At 38.4% G+C, this 17,529-nt stretch overlaps 1 protein-coding gene across 2 annotated transcripts in view; it reads left to right on the top strand.

Annotated features, from left to right (window-relative positions):
- The window catches only part of ARHGAP26 (Rho GTPase activating protein 26), a 282,090-nt gene extending 267,625 nt beyond the window's left edge, over positions 1-14,465 (top strand). For both annotated transcript variants that reach the window (XM_081317345.1, XM_081317346.1), the window contains 2 exons: positions 6,763-6,854; positions 13,889-14,465. In XM_081317345.1, the coding sequence (XP_081173471.1) occupies positions 6,763-6,854; positions 13,889-13,977 (181 nt within the window). In that variant the 3' untranslated portion in view covers positions 13,978-14,465. The remainder of the gene's footprint in view (positions 1-6,762; positions 6,855-13,888) is intronic.
- The last annotated feature ends 3,064 nt before the right edge of the window (positions 14,466-17,529 follow it).

The following is a 17,529-nucleotide window of genomic DNA, read 5'->3' as shown; positions in this document are numbered from 1 at the left end:
AGACTGAATTGATTTTGAGTTTAATGATTGCAGCAAGACTTTTGGTGGAGCAATATTGGAAGAAGGAAGATTTGTTTACTGTAGAAGAATAGACATTTATAGTGTAATGAACTTTAAAAGTTTCGAACCTGGCAGAAATGGCGAAAATCTTAGCATATTTGAAGGACCATTCGCAGCAAAGATATATTTTGGAATGGAGAAGAAGGATCGATTATATCTAGAATAAATATGGGACCAAAAAGTCTCATTTAGCATTTGAATGAGTATTAGATTTAGAAGATTTGTTATTATTTAGTTATTTTTAAGGAGAGTTAAAGTGCGATAGGGTTTAAAGTGTTATTATAGTTAGTTTGCATATTTTAGTTTAAGATTGTTAGGGTCAATACCCTGTATTTGATCTGGGAAGTCGGGGGGGGGGAGGGAGGGAGAGGATGTTTTTTATGTTTAAAATGTATTTGTAAAACTTTTTAATAAAAAAAATCAAGCCTTCTGTTCCCATATGTAATAGCTGTTATGCTTTTATTCTGATGTAGGAATGGGGAGGTGGGGAAAGGCACATTCACAGCTCTTGTCTGTACAAGGTCACATGGCCAAAACTCGACTGAGTGCTTTCTTGGCCACATGCCATGCTTAAAGGCAAAAATTAAAACAAAGGACGGATTCAAAAGATACAGGGCTCTTTTCTCTCCTTGAACATCCAAGTGGAGCTCTGAAGGGCAGACCAGCACAAGAGAAGGACACTGAAGTTGCCTAGCGCTGAGATGCCGCAAAAGGAAGGAAGCCCAAATTGGACCATGAATCGAAGGCTATTTTGGCAATGCCGCTATTTCAACTTGTTTTAATTATCAGAGAATGCTCTCTGCTTGCCTGCGTTTTCCTGGGTTCCTTCCCATCTTCTAAAAAGTTACACATTTTCCTGGAGAGAAGGGGCCTGGCTGTATCCTGCCCACCCTCACTGCTTCCTTGTCTTTGGACCTGCTCTGTTGAGGGTTCAACAAGCTTCCTGATTAAATTGATCTGACTGTCTTCGTGGCTTTCTCTTCTTTTGCAAAGCTAAGCAAACCAGTTGAACTACCTATTGGTGCGACTCCAGTAAAATTTTGAATTGTAAAGCCAAGTATGGGGAATAGAGGGAAAAATGGCAAGGCACTTGATGCTTGAAGGTTCATAATGTCTCCTCTTTATGTCACTTTTTTTTGGGGGGGAAAGAAGGTAACTTGCATTGGAAATATTTGCAGATTGTGTCCATCGCTTTTCGTTTTGATTTCAGGTGCTACATTTTGTGAAAGGATATTTTCTGCTCCTTTCTGAATAATTATTTTTTTCCCAATGCAACTTTCCACAACAAAGAAATGGTTCCTTGTGAAATTTTGTCCCTGACTTTGACGCTTCCAAAAAATGCTGCAAGAATAAGATAGAAAGAGGGTGGAACTGGTTCTAGTTGTGGAGCAGTTCTGAATAGGTTTCTTTTCCACCATTCCTTGGCCTTGGAATCCCAGAGTGCCCACCTGCTATAATTTTGCTGCAGCTTTCCACTCCTGCATTCAGTCAATTTTTCCCCCTCCGTTGGCAGGCTGTGCACAAATGATTGTGTGCTTTAAAAACATAAGGTTTCTGTTAAGTCAATGGAAAATGCAATTGTTAAATGTAACATCTTGTACACTTTAAAGCCCCCATGGAGAAATGGATTTTTTTAAAAAAAGAAATCATCTGAATTGCAGAACAATTAATTGCAGAAAATGCTTGGTTCACCGTAATCCTGATAATCTGCTTCAAAAAGCCAATATAAACTTGGATTAAATATGCTTTTGCTCTTTGGCATGTTCTTTGAAGTGCAAATAAAATTTGCACTGTCAAAGATCGTGATCATTATCAGGATTCTTGCGAAAAAAGAATGGAAGTTTGCATTCTTTTAGAGATTTGAGGCCACTTGGAGGTGTCCTCGGGGTCCCTCAGAGGGCTGTTCAGTTTTGACGTAGAGTGGGAAGGGTACGACATCATCTATCATCATCTATCTCCAGTCTACTACGTAGTTCTTTCAGCAGTTCCAAGAAGGATCCACACCCATTTGCACTACTCGGGTGACCCTGAGGATACAGATAAACCTCCAAGTGGCCTCAACGACTCTCTAAAAGAATGCAAATGACCAGCTGTCTGCAAGGAATATAAATCCTTCCATTCCCCATCATCGTCAGAGCTGAAGAAGCTTTTTGGATGAGAAGTGAAACGTCTTCAAAGAAAAAAACCAAGTCCAGTTGCCTCTTGAAAAAGCACCTTTAGGTACCCCAGGCTTGATGAACATTTCTCCTCTGAAGCCTCTATTTGCAAGGGGGAAAAAATTACCAATTACCTTCACTGAGGAATTTCATGCCACTGAAAGCAGAAGCTTTAGAGTAGTATCATCATTAAGACTTCATTAAGAGTAGGAAGAATTAATCCCCCACACTTACCTATTCCACAGATGTTGCTTGCATGCACAAATGCATTTCATAGGAAAATATGCATCTCGAGCCTTATCCAGGAAAACCGTGAGTGTGTATCCAAGAGCCACTGTTAAATATCATCTCAAGCAAGACACTCTTATAATACTATTCATATTCCTCTGTACGAGTGGGAAGATAGCATACTGCGCATGTGAATAATTTTTCCAGAAGATGTTTCCTTTTATTTAACCATGCCATCATCTTTGCTTTCCTTTATTTAAAGCTCTTGATAGAACAATTGAGGTTCAGTTTACTAAAGTTAAGAGGCCGGCATTGTTGGACGATTTAAAAAACATCTGTTGCAGATCTTCTCAATTTGGTTCAGGATAAAGCTGGCCTGGTATTTTCTGATATTAATTATACTGTTGTCCAGGTCATCTGGTTTTGTCTTTACACATTTCTCAGCAGAGGATTTCCAAAGACTGTAAAGGAGCTCAAATTTAAATACCATATTTTCCATTAGCCAAAAAAAAAAAGCACAGTCTCCATGCCACAATCACTAATGCATATGGCTTTTTTACAAGGCGAGGGGGGAGAGGGAGGGTAAGTAAGCAAAGAACTAAAACTAATTAAAGAAATTCCTAGAGAAAAATAGACAAAGGGATGTAGTATCACCAATCCATGGAAACTAGGAGTAACAGCCCATTCATCTTTTTTTAAGCCTCTATGACATCATGGGATCAATCAGAATAATTGTGCCTGAACTGCCAACTCATCTTCTTTTGTAATCCATAGATTACAGTTCAAGTTTGTTTGGGTTTTTTTTAGAAAAGAGAAAACAATCTTTTCTCTCTTCTCTTGGTCAACAAAAATACTGTTCAAGAGAGGCTTAGGACCCATTCTAAAGGAACAGGAAGGCAGGTCTAAACGTTTCATCTTAGGATCCTATGATTAGGAGTCATCAAGCTACTGAGTCCAGTCGAGCATCCTTCGTAGTGCAAGAATCTAAACTGAAACATTTTGTTTGTGGGCTCCTGCCTCAAATACTGAGTTGGTCTTCCTTGACATAACTGAAAAGTCTAGTTTTCGTAGGGCTCCAAGAATAAGGAAAAAAGCAGAGAGAAAAAAATTGTTCTTCAAAACTTCTCTTGATGCAAGTTTCCTATTGGCAAAATTGGTACTAATCAACGAACATATAGATTAGGCACTCAGCTTTGAGCAGAAGACTACTGGAATTTTCACTATCTGAACAAAAAAAAAGCATGACATCAGTTTTTGCACCTGATGTTTCCAGTTGTGGGGGATGTAGTAAAACAAATACTGAATGTTCCCTTGTCTATAAAGTTAATTTTGGGGTTTTTTTCCTATTTTTTATCATGGATTTGTTAAGTGTTTTCTAGTAATGCTTTTTTAATTTATTAGTTCAAAACAGTAGCTGTACAGTTAGATTTATGGATGCATTATTTTATGGCATTGGAGTTCCAATTCCTAATGCTGGTAATAGCATATATTGCAATAAGTTGTTTGGGGCCCACTTGACGAAGGACCACATCTTTTCATATTTGTCTCCAAAATCTCTAAGATCTTCCCTTGAGGGCCATTCCAGCTATCCTCATCCAGGGACATTTATGCACTTCCCAAGGAAAGATTTTTTAAGGGGTACCATTCCATCTTGGAAATGCACTTCCCAGACATTATTTTAAGGCCTGCCATATAGTATTTCTATGTATGCAATGAAGAGCTTTTTATTCACCCAGACCTGTTAAGATTTACTTTAATGTTTTAGATCTTTAATGTGATTTTATGATTTATATATTGCCTTTATATATTGCCTTATTATTAGAATTGCTTGACTATGTGCTAGCAAGTCAGTGGTCATTTTTAGGAATTGTATACAGTATATAGAGTTCCTCTATCCTCTCCCCAACCTGGTCCTTCAATTCTTCCATTGATGCACCCATCACCACTGTAACTTAGGTCATCCCACATTGCTGCTGGTCTTTCCCTTCTTCTCTTTCCTTCCATTTTTACCAGCACCAGAGCCTTCTCCAGAGTGCTGGGTTTTTGCATTATATGTCCAAAGCAGAATAATTTGGGCCTGATTATTTGTGCCTCAAGTAAGAACTCTGCACAGGGTTGTTTCCCCCCCCCCAAATTATCCCTTTGTTTGTTCTATCCATGGTGTTCTCAAGAGTCTTCTCCAACAATTTTGTCCAAAAAAAACAACAACCACTTGCAACCAGCCTGCCTTCCCTTGAGGACCTGTATACTGCATGAACCAGAAGGAGGGCTGGAAAAATATCTAACAGACCCCTCACATCCTGGACATAAACTGTTTCAACTTCTCCCCTCAGGATGCCGCTATAGAGCATTGCATGCCAAAACAACTAGACAGATAGTTTTCCCTCTGTGCCATCACTCTGATGAATACCTAATTCCCACAGCACTGTCTTAGCCTAAAGATATTTACCCATGCAGTAGGCTGTATTGCTATTATCCTTTTCATCATCTCATCTTTCCTACTATCTCATCCTGTTGTTTGTATGCACACTGAGCGCTTATGTACTGGAGACAAATTCCTTGTGTGTCCAATCACACTTGGCCAGTCAAGAATTCTAACCTATTCTAACACCAGACTTGCCAAGCACCAATACTCTTTCTATCCTGTTTCATCAAAGTCCAACTTTAATTTACATAGAATGTACAGGTAAAAATTGCTTACATTGCTTACACTATTCTGGTCTTTGCAGGTAAAGGCGCATCAAGGCCGCTGTCAAAACCCATTCCTATTTTATTTCATTTCATTTCTATTTCATCCCACCTCTCCTGGATTTTGCCATGCTTCCAAGGGGGAGGGGGGATGTGCCTGCAGGGCTATTGCTTTCACTTCCTCCCTTCGCTACAATGTAACCCCTTATTTTGTTTATTGGGTCTGAATCCTGTTTCTGCTTATCTCTCTCTCTGAACTCTATCTTTTAAACTGTCAATTAAGAACAAAGGAGGAGATAAGGAATCTAACTTCAGTGCTTGGTTTATGTCTACACTTCAGAGAAAGGTGTGAAGAAGTCCCCGACCCTCGCTGCGTGAGCTGGAGATAAACCAATGGTATCTCCCCAGTTCCCACAATGGACTTAACACTTTGGGATTGGCTATCCCACATCGGGGGGGTCGATCTATGGGGTGGGATCCCACTTGGGGACACAATAATCTACTGCGTTGCGTGGGAAATCTCAGATCCTGTCTATTATGCCTACTGTCACCTACTCTTAATAAAAGTTCCTGCTTGGAAGAAATTGTTTCCAAGAGTTCTGCTTTCTTAAGATGTGGGCTTGAAGTGGGTCCTGACAGCCCCTGAGTATCTTTTCTAAGGCCTTCATGGCTATTCTGCCAAGTACTAGTCTGTGGTCTATTTCTCAACTGCCTGGTTTTGTTTTTGTTTTTATTACTGATGGTTGTTTCTAAAACACACACGCTACTTACCACTACAGAATTATTGCTGGTACTTCTGATTTTTATCCTATATGTGCATTGTTTTCTACTGGTACTATTATATGTTGTTTTTGTGCTGTTTTTATAAGTTTTGTATTATTAGATGATGTATTGAGAACTGAGACTTTATTAAATAAATAGTCAACCTATGGATCACTGGACAGCTTTACTGGCTTCTATTTCATCAAATTATAACTGCTTCAGTTAAGGGTTGCAGTTAAAAGTCTACAGCAGATGAATTAGTGATTAAGATAATGTAATTCAAGAAATGACTAACCCCCCCCTGTGTTTACCAAATCTTCAATTCAAGACTGTTGCAGCATTGCGAAGCTGTTTGTACCAGTTTTTATCTGCATTAGTTTCAGTCAAGCCACTGACTAATATATATTTTTATCAGCAATTCCTACTGCAAAGAACAAATAATAGTTGGCTTTGTAGAGTTTGCATTCCTGGTATTCTGTCTCTAATTTGCCTTTCACATATTTTGGACATTCTCTGAGGTGCTATTGCTCATTCTGTTGGGCAACAGTGTGTGTGTGTGTGTGTGTGTGTGCGCGCGCGTGCGCCCGCACTGCAGATAAGCCTAAGCAGGATTTACAGAATGGTGAAATATGGTTTGAAGAGGAAGTATTGCCTCTTTAAGTTTTCGCTTGTTATCTCAAATGTTCTTCATTTTTCTCTACTCTGACTGGTTTTTTCCCCTTCAGCTCTGCGTTTTGCTAGTTGGTACATTGGACATACATTTCAAATATTTGCCAGAAGAAATATTGAGAAATGTTTGTGCCTGCACACCTAAATATGTATCAGCTTATCTTCATTCTGATGTTTACAATTATTACTGTTTTCACAGTTCTCCATGCCGCAAAGCTAGAGCCTTGTATGCTTGTAAAGCAGAGCATCATTCAGAGCTGTCCTTCACTGCAGGGACCATATTTGATAATGGTGAGTATCCAGAGTAGGGTTATTCCCTTCAGAGGAATGACAAGTGATTTTAAGGGATGGAAGATGGGCCCCGTGTGCTAAAACCTTGTGTTTGACTTCAAGTAAGGTAACCTAAGATTTGACCCTATTAGAACTGGTGATAAAGAAAAAAAAGTACTTTCTTGCTTTCTGACACTATTTTCAGTCTGAATTTTTGTTACTGATAGTTAGGTTTCTTTTATAAGGATAAATGCTGAGTTGAACTCACTAGAAAGAAAGCTTCTAGGGATGATGGGGAGCATTCAGTATAGAGCAGGGGCAGGCAACCTTGGCTCTTTTATGACTCGTGGACTTCAACTCCCAGAATTCCTGAGCCAGCCATGCTGAGGCGAAAGGGAGAGTTTCCAAGCTGAGCCATGCTGGCTCAGGAATTCTGGGAGTTGAAGTCCACAAGTCATAAAAGAGCCAAGGTTGCCTACCCCTGGTATAGAGAAGTGGAGACCCAGAATTTGCAGCATCTCCTTTCTGGGTCTGAACATTTGGATACTCCAGCCAAATGCATATTTTTAGAGGATCTTTTCCAACACCACTAGATCATAACGCAAGTTACATTTAACAGTGTTCACAGAATTATAGATTTGTGAAGGACATAAAATCCAACCCTCTCTTGAATGCCGGATCCATATAATGTAGGATAAAATTACAGCAGCCAAAACAATTAGCCTTCCAGCCTTAGTTTAAAAACCCTGCCAATGAAATGGAGCCCACCGCAAATGGTCTCACAACCAACAGCCTCAGCCATGAGGGAATGTTTAAAAAGAAGTGGTGGACAACCTATAGGATGCACAACTGCTTTTTAGTATAGCCTCGAGTTCTCTGGTATAACACGGCTGGGATTTTCTGCACAATTTCCCATCCTAGATGTACCTTTGTGGAAGGAAGGCATACATGGGGGCCGCACTGCTCATATTGGGATAGAGGTAGACATCCAGAGAGAGAGCATGGGAGGAAACATATATCTCTTGCTTGCAATGCAAGCGTTTTTGGTCAAGAAAGTCAAGTGAATCCTGTGAGAAATTAGCAGCTAGTAGAGGTCAGAGCTATCGCCAGCGATTCATGAAGACAGAGCTGAATTTGCAGCAATGTAAGATTCATGATTTTGTCTTTGGTCTGACCCCTTCCCTCAGTTTCCCCACAGCAGCACACAATTCCCAAAGGGACACACTAGGAACCAAGGAAAAAGGAGATGGATTTGAAAGCATGTGGCTCTCAGGCATCTCCACCTCAGATGCAATAAAGGTCCTTCTCTGTATATAGTTTTTTGGAAGACTCTCCACATTTGTGAAATATACTCGGTACAGATACACATACACAACACACCTACATACAAACACACACAGAGGGAGAGAGAAGGTCTTATATGTTATTCCTTGAGTGGTCACATGATTTTCCTCTTGTTAATATTTTAAGATGGTTTTATAAGATACGAATACTGTTTCTTTGTTTCACTCGTATATAGATCAATGTCTAAATCTCAGAAAGAAGTGCTCCTTTGTTTTGCTTGGTTAGCTGTAAGAAGTACTTGGCTACCTCTAAAAAGAACGGAAAATAAACTAGGTTCAATATTGAAACAAAATATTTAATATTTACACAATTCAGTTCTCATTCTGAAAAGGGTTCTTTTGAGCGTGGGATTTTTCCTCATTTTCTTTGCTTTTATACATACATCAGATAGAATGAAATATCAACAAGGTACAGATTAGGATGGAAAATAGGGAAAACATGCAGATTAGAAGTAATCTTGTCAGAATCTATATCTATACATGGTAATCCCACCCTCTCCCCGATGTATTTGTTAGACGTTTCTGCAAATTAATAGATATGTATGTGTATATGTGTGGGTGTGTATATAGAAAAGTCTAAAAAATACATTGGGGAGAGGGTGGGATTATGATTGGAGTCTTCATAAATGTTAAGACTCTGAAGAGAATGTTTGCTTCCTTCATTGACTGGAAGTGAGATACCGTTAACAGATTAGGGTAATTGATCCTGATTCACTCCTGGGTTCAAAATGTGATTCAAGAAACAGAATTCTATCCTCAATGGACACGTTATCTTTTGTTTCATTAAAAGAAAACCCTCCTCACCTTGCCTCTATTCATTAACTGTTAAAGTGATTGAAATCAAATCATTGTGTTATTGCCACAATTATACATTGTATATTTACAGTGTATATTTATTGTATATAATTATGCATTGCATAATTATAAATAATTATAAAGAGGCAATAATACAAGACACCCTTTGTATCTTCTTTCCTGATTAGCCTACAGTTCAGAATTTCTTTGAGCCCAAGAGACATTATGACATAACCATACAAGACCTACTCTAAGTAGCTGCTTGTGTAAAGAAGATGAGAGAAATTACATTCCACTCCCTAATCTCCAACTTGAAGTTTCTTGGCCGCCACTTCTGGTGACAGCAGTTCGAGTATCTCTCAAGATGGATCGCAGCCTTTTATGTAATTCCAGTATGACAAGTATGACTTGTCAGAAAGACTTTCATTTGGGCTAATCATAATCATAATAGTAAAGTTGGAAGGGACCTTGGAGGTCATTTAGTCCAACCCCCTGCTCAGGCAGGAAACCCTATACCATCTCAGACAAATGGCTGTCCAGTCTCTTCTTAAAAACTTCCAGTGTTGGAGCATTCACAGCTTCTAGAGGCAGGTTGTTCCATTGGTTAATTGTTCTAACTGTCAGGAAGTTTCTCCTTAGTTCTAGGTTGCTTCTCTCCTTGATTAGTTTCCATCCATTGCTTCTTGCCCTGTCTTTGGGCGCTTTGGAGAATAGCTTGACTGCCTCTTCTTTGTGGCAGCCCCTGAGATATTGGAACACTGCTATCATGTCACCCCTAGTCCTTCTCTTCATTAAACTAGACATACCCAATTCCAGCAGCCGTTCCTTATATGTTTTAGCTTCCAGACCTCTAATCAGCTTTGTTGCTCTTCTCTGTACTCTTTCCAGAGTCTCAGAATCTTTTTTACATCATGGTGACCAAAACTGGATGCAGTATTCCAGGTGTGGCCTTACCAAGGCATTGTAAAGTGGTATTAATACTTCACGTGATCTTGATTCTATCCCTCTGTTAATGCGGCCTAGTACTGTGTTGCCTGTTTTGGGTACTGCTGGCTCATATTTAAGTGATTGTCCACTAGGACTCAGAGATCCCTCTCACATTTACTACTATTGAGCAAGGTACCCCCTATACTATACCTGTACGTTTGGTTTTTCTTGCCTAAATGTAGAGCCTTACTTTTTTCACCTTTTCACTTTTTGATTTCTGCATTTGCTTAGACCATAATATTGCCTGAAGAATCCTGTCCCCATAATCTTGCTACCTTCTTCTAAATGCTGCCAATCTGATCTCAGGATCACTTGAATATGAGGACAAATCTATTGATTATTGAAGCCAATGCTCTTCTCTTTGAACCTTACTGAAGTATTTAACTACTGCAATGGTGCAATGGTTAGAATGCAGTATTGCAGGCTCATTCTGCTGACTGCCAGCAGTTCAATTCTCACTGGCTCAAGGTTGACTCAGCCTCCCATTCTTCCAAGGTCAGTAAAATGAGGAGCCAGATTGCTGGGGACCGTATGCTGACATTTGTAAACTGCTCAGAGAATGCTGTAAAGCACTATGGAGCAGTATACAAGTCTAAATGATATTGCTATTTAAGATAAGCAAGCACCAAAGGTTTTTAAAGTGCTTTCCCAGCCCATGTATCTTCTGGCTTTATAAATCTCAAACTACTCAGGATAGCAGAATATGCACGATTTTAAAATTAAGTGTAGATGTTTCAGGAAGCATTATCTGTAAAGAGAAGAAATAGTTCTTTCAGAAGGTTAAGGATTGGCCTTTATTGACTTCTCTGACTCTTGAAAGTTGGAAGTATTCAAAAGATTTTTGAAAGAGAAATCCAGGCTAATTTATCAAGAATAAACAGTGTTTTTAATTTACAAAATACTAGGTATAGTTGCCAACTCATCAACACCCGATCTCTATTTTTATTGAATACCAACTCATAATCTGTTATTTCTGAATAACAATTCAGACTGAGGTGTCATAGTGTAATTAGTTTCTTGTGCTAATGTATATTGTTTGCCTTAGGTTTAGAGAGTTTAATCTAAGGTTACCCTGAGAAACAGACGGCTCCATTACTTTCCACATCTTTCCAAGGGTGTTTCTCTTGATGTCTTGATTGATGTTTCCCAGCTGTCCTTGTGTTTAATGTCTTCTTAGAATTTAAGGAAGTAAAGGAAGGGCTTTATGAAAGACAACTATAGGAAGTTTCTTTAAGAGCAGGTCAGCAAGAGACTTTTGTATGGAGTCCTGTTCGCTCCCAAGAGTGGTTTTTACATTATCTGCATAGAAACAGCAATGGCTTCTTGACAATATTTCCTTCCTTTTTGCCTTCCTCCTCCTGAATGGCCAGGCTTATGTAACCATGTTGTCATTAGTGTTTTTCATAAACAGGAATATAATTTCCTAATGCTTGTTAACTACATAAATACAGAAAGCTAAAAAAAGACTAGGAGGATGATAAAGAAGAGAGGTTGTAGGAAGAAATATAACACAGAGTGGAATTTTAGTTTAAGATACAGCCACAGTGGGAAAGGAAAGGAAATTAAACCTCGGTGCTACAGAAAAGGAAATATGAATGAAGAGGATGAACTCTCGCTGCAAGCTGAACTTCCTCCTGAAAGAAAACCCACCAAAAGTCATAAAGTTATGTATGATTAAAGGATTCTTCTTAATTTTATTCTTCTTTGGTCTCTTCATCTTCAAAATTTAGGTTGTAAGCTGTGTGGAGTGACCAAATTAATCCTTGAAGAAATTAAACAGAAGAGATAGCAATAGCAATTGCACTTTAGACTTATGTACCACTTCACGGTGCTTTACAGCCCTCTCTAAGCCATTTATAGAATTGGCATATTGCCCCCAACAATCTGGGTCCTCATTTTACTGACCTCAGAAGGATGGAAGGCTGAGTCAACCTTGAGCTGGTGAGAATTTTGGGCAAGACATCAGTAATAATCCTGTTTTCCCATAAAAATGTGGTAAGCATGTGATTACAAGACACTGCAAACAGCCACAAATTGGCCTGGTATCTAGCACCCAAAATGCAGACATGTGATTGGGGGGGGGAACAGTTGTCCAAACTTTGAATCCAGGTCACAGGTCCCTTTTTCTGGTTTTGTGGTCACTAAATGACCGATCATCAATCAAGACCTTTCTGTAATTCAATCTGTGTCCTCCTGTAGTTGAGAACAAACTTTTTTTTAAGTACTGCTGTAAATTATATAAACTCCACTCCATGCTGAACAAAAGAAACATGTCTTTAATATTTAATACATTTGTGGTTCAGCTGTAAAATGAAAGAAAGACATTAATGCCTGATTGCAAGTGATAAATAGAAATGAGTGAAATCTCTTCCGCTTCCATTCCTTACCTGAAAAATGTGGCTATAAATCAACAAAACATTGAGCAATAGAAAGAGAGAAGACCTTGTCCCATCTCCTTCTCCACCCAGCCTTACTCTAGCTATACCCACAGATTCAGTTCAGAGCAAAACATGTGTTTGTATATTTTCATCATGCATCTGAAGATAGAAAGAGAAAAAGCATAGCAAATCAATCGGAGGAAGTTCCACAATCATGCGGCAATTAACAAGGAGAATCCATGAGCTGTTGCAGATCACTGCCTGTTTATTTCTCAAGTCTTAACAAGATCAGTTTAGATGAAATTGCAATCCTTTTGTGTTCCCTTAACCTTTTCCAATCAAATGATCATTCTCAAAGCCATTCTTTCTTAGGCATTTCTATGTTTTTGTCACAGTAAGATGAGAGCTTGTGAGTCAGTTGCCAAGTATCCTTTGCAGCCATTCCCAGAAGCTGTTCCCCACAGCATCTAACCCTTTCTGGTTATGACTTAACACCAATAACGTTATGTTCTCTTCTACAGAAAATCAATAAAATGCTAACATTTTCCTTCCCCACCCATCCACTCTCTCTTCTTATGTGTTACCTTTTTATAGCACTAACTTTCCTAGGGAAAGCAAATTCATTATAAAAATAAATAAATAAAACTCTGGGTGTGAGGGGAGCATAAGGATATGGCAATATATTAATAAACCTGTGTCTATAATCCCTTGACTTGCTTGCCCTTTTAGATTGCTAGCTTGCTGATAGGGCATTCACCTTGAACAGGAATTCCTCTGAGTAGCAATGATGAGAAATGAGGGAAAATTGGGTATAAGCTGTGCATCCACCAATTCTAGGACATAATTCTGTTAAGGTAAGGGAAAAGCCTACAGTGTTGTGAAGTGTGTGTGTGTGTGGGGGGAGATCAGTTGTACATGTTGTTTTGTCCTCGTTTCAGGTAAAAATGTAATGAAGAAACACACATGCAGAGAGGTGAGGTGAGGTGAGGTGAGCTGAAACAAATGTCTCCTATGGAAAACAAACTGCTCCTTAGACTATAATAGCACCGATGAATTCATGTTACAGCTAGAATTGGTGGATTCAACTGAGAATTTGAAATGAGAAACTGTGGCTCTTCACTATCAGCTTAGCTATGGCTTGATTTTGAGATTCTGAAACCAGCCAGTAGATGGAGCATTCCACTGGTAGACAAACATCATAACATCTGGGAAACTGCTGTAAGCTTGCATGCCTCTTAGGTATGCTTTGGCCTCTGGGGTCATTCTGAAAGGCAGGTCAGCGTCATGTGTGAATTAAAAGTGCAGATGGATGCAGATTTGCAAATGCAAATCACCAGAATATCCATGCCTTTTTGAGAGCTGAGAGAGAACACATCCCCACAGGATTGAACTGGATTGTAGACCCCAGTGTATAAAGTCCCCAGGCATGACAAAATGGTGTTGCGTCTCTATCCCTTCTTCTTTCTTTGCCCACTGACATATATATTGGGGAAAAAACCCAATTTTGTTTTAAAAGATTTACAAGTTTAATAACCTGCATATATCTTTCCAGTTCATCCATCTCAAGAACCTGGCTGGTTGGAAGGAACCTTGAATGGGAAAATAGGATTGATTCCTGAGAACTATGTGGAGTTCTTATAACTGGACATGTTCATAAACAACCCTGCTGAGCTTTACATGGTATCCATGGCAACTGATTAGAGTATTGTACATCATTTGCTATTTACAACTGTGAAAAGCAAGGTGAAGGACTCTGATACCTGTTCAGAAGAATGTTCATGTAAATAAAAATGAATGTTTCTCTTTACGTAATGTATTGTTTGCACAAAAATGCAGCAGACAAAGCTGGAGAAGAAACGAGGGAGGATGAAGAGCTTCCGTGGAGAGTGTTCTACTGTGAGAAGCGTTAATGCCACATTTCAAATTATGTTTTGTCCTGGGCAAGATATTAATATGATATGTGTAAATGTAGTAGCTTAAATTGAGCATGATTACTGGACACAATATAACTGGAATTCCACATACACACAGATATACATTCTCCCCCCCCCCAAAGAAAAAGAAAAAGAAGGAAAAGAAGAAAAGAACAGATAAAAGAAAAGAAAAACAGGCAGAAATTGCAGAAGTAGCTTTTTGGTGTCCTATATACCTCGGCATCCAGGAGAGATCAGAAGGACAAAGATTTAGTTTTCCACCGCCTGGCAAAAACAAACATTGAATTTCCTGGGAAGAAAGCACGTCTGTCCCTTTTATCTTTAGCAAGTAAAAATAATGTTTGTATTGATCAAGCCACTAATGGCTTTCTTTTGCAGAGCCTGGCTGTCCTTGATAGGGTTCACTCCATCCTCAGCATATAAATAATTCCTATAATGAGAAATGCATCACTGCAGATAGACCAAAACCAATACGCAGCCATATGCCTACTTTTACTTAGTTAATATCAAAGCAAGAACATGGAACCAGATTTGAATACTTTCACGGCTTGCATACATTGATGAAAATTCTGGTCATCTAGGTAGAGTTGTCTGGAAGTTGTTTGGAAGCAGCAAAACCAACAAGAAAAGAAGTCCAGTTGCCGTGACTCAACTTCCCATATTGCTTGCATAGTGTTTGTTTTTCCCCCCCCCCCCCAAAAAAAAAGAATCATCAGCATTATGAATCAAGTCATATTTTGGACCAAAGCTCATGAAAACTTTCTCACTCTTTTAATCAAACACTTTTTCAAAGGTCTGGCTGAAATCCCTGCAGTCTTTTCAGACAGGCCTATCCTTCATAGAGATGAAATAGCAGCTTGTTTATATTAGCACTTAAAAGCAAGTGACCTGTGTTCTCTCTGTTGTCACCAGCACAAGTTGTAGAAACAAGCACCCACATTTTCTAGAGTATTTCTCAATTTTGGGGATCTTGGTTACTTCTCTACTGTTTTCTGAAGTGTTGGCTCCTGTTTTATTTAGTAGACTGGCCTGTATAGGCTGCAGTTGCTCTGCACCCTCAATTCTCTTAAAAGCTTGTATTTATTATGTAGCAACAATGTTAAAACTTGTGTGAGCACACAAACACACACTGACTCTTACAATTTAAGTTTTTCCGTCTCTTCCTAATTGACGTCTTTCAGTAAAGGCTGTCTTGGTGAAATATCTATTTAAGGCACACTAACCTTTATCTGAAGTTGTTCTCCAGATATATTGTACATTATTTTTCATAGCTTTAGAAAGGAAAATCATGTTATTTGAAAGCCAAACATTTCTGACAGTGTGTTTGTATTTTCTTTTAAATAGAAGTGTTTACCTTGGAATTTTATGCTTTTTTTCCCCTGCCTAGATCTGCTGTGTTTTCATACATTTGTGGCCATAGACAAGTTTCTGGTTTAATATGTGATTTTTTTTAATTTAATCCTAAATTGTTCAGTGGTAACATAGCTGTATTTTTCACTGACCTTTGTTTGAAAATTGAAGTGTAAATATGACAATTTGAAATATGTTGAAGTAAAAGATTTTTATATATTCTGATTTTTAATGGAAGTGTAATTAAATGTTCGGTGGACATTTGAAAAGTATTTAACAAGAGATGTTCAAGTAAATCCCAATGTATATGCCAGAGGTGGAGTACATAGCCTTCCCTGCTCAATTTCATTTGATACCTTTTTTGTACAGCAGCAGCTGGTGTTAAGGTTTGCACATCTTTAATCTGTTTTAAGGATTATTTCTTGAATGCTTTTAAAAGAGAATAACAGGTGTCATTTCCTCTGATGCTTAGTTAATTTCAAAGGTCTTGTATTTACTGAGCAACTGACATGCATATTGTATGCAAGTTTCATCTCGGTTTGAATTTTTACATTTTGAGGATGCATTTAATAGGCATTTCATATTCCTAATGGCAGCCTCACACGTCGTCGTCGTCATCATCATCATCCACATATCACTTTTTTTTAGGAAGTTGCCTGTCTCTTTATAAAGCATGCACGTTCACCTATACACATGATGGGAGCAATTAAGAGTGAGTCTAGGTCTTACGCACTCTCCATGAGTGGATTAGTAGTTTCCATCTCCATTTAATATTCTGACAATCCAGGGCTAATCTTAACTATAGTATATTAAAAAGATTCATAATCCACTATTTGGAATTGGCTTGTTTCAAGCATTTTTGTGGAATGCAGTTATAACAATATTTCTGATTCCCCCCCCCCCAGAAATCTTTCCAATTCATATGTTTTTACTTCTACAGAACGGAGAAATGATTTTACATTCCATTACAAAGCTCTAAGTGGAATGGACATCCTCTCATTTCTCTTCCAAACCCACTTGCTTTCAAATGTACATAGCTGAGTGTGACCTACTACCCCATATACTTATTTCTCCCACTTGAGGCACTGCCCAATGGGAGTAAAAGCAATTTAACAACAGAATGTTTATTTTTTTCAGAGAAAATAAGTTTTCCTCCCTCAGAAGCTGCAGTATGTATGCAACTTAAATAATATTATTAAACTAAGTATATGTAAAGCACTGTCATATATTGCCACCACGCATTATTATTCCAGGATTCATTTTTAAAGACAAATATAATTTATTTTTTGTTTTATTTATTATCAAATTTATTTATGGCCCATCTTGCAATTCGAGGTGAGACTGAGCATAATACCTGCATTCTTAATAAAGGAATATTTTTCCATTATTAAGACTTCACACCTAATCTACATGGGTTACAATACTTTGAACTTCACTGCCTGCTTCTTGTAACTATGTTAGTTCATAATAATTCGGACTATCAACCATAGAAACTTTACATATCTACTGTAGCCATCACTCAAACTAAACTACTAAACTACAGATATGCAATTTTTATCTTCTTTCCTGTCTGCAAGATACATTACACTGAAACAGAAAGAGGTGAAACATTCTGAAAGCAAAAGAAACAATATTTTAAAACCTGCCTCCTATCAGCCTTTAGTCTTTGCCCAAATAAATTCTATTTCCATTTACTATTGAAAGCTGCCTTGAAGCTTTACATGCTCTTTGCTCACTGTATGACAAGAACTGGTATAAATGCAAGGAATCCTGTTTGTACCTGGATGGCATAAGTTAATCCGAAGAAATATGCTTTCTGGTAACAGTACTTTGGTACTGAACTTTAAAAGGTAAAGGTAAAGGTTCCCCCGCACATGCGTGCTAGTCGTTTCCGACTCTAGGGGCCGGT

This window comes from Vipera berus (genome assembly GCF_964194415.1).
Source record: "Vipera berus genome assembly, chromosome: 2".
Taxonomy (NCBI): Eukaryota; Metazoa; Chordata; class Lepidosauria; order Squamata; family Viperidae; genus Vipera; species Vipera berus.
The sequence above is the reverse complement of the archived record's forward strand: the minus strand, read 5'-3'. Positions and strand labels throughout refer to the sequence as shown.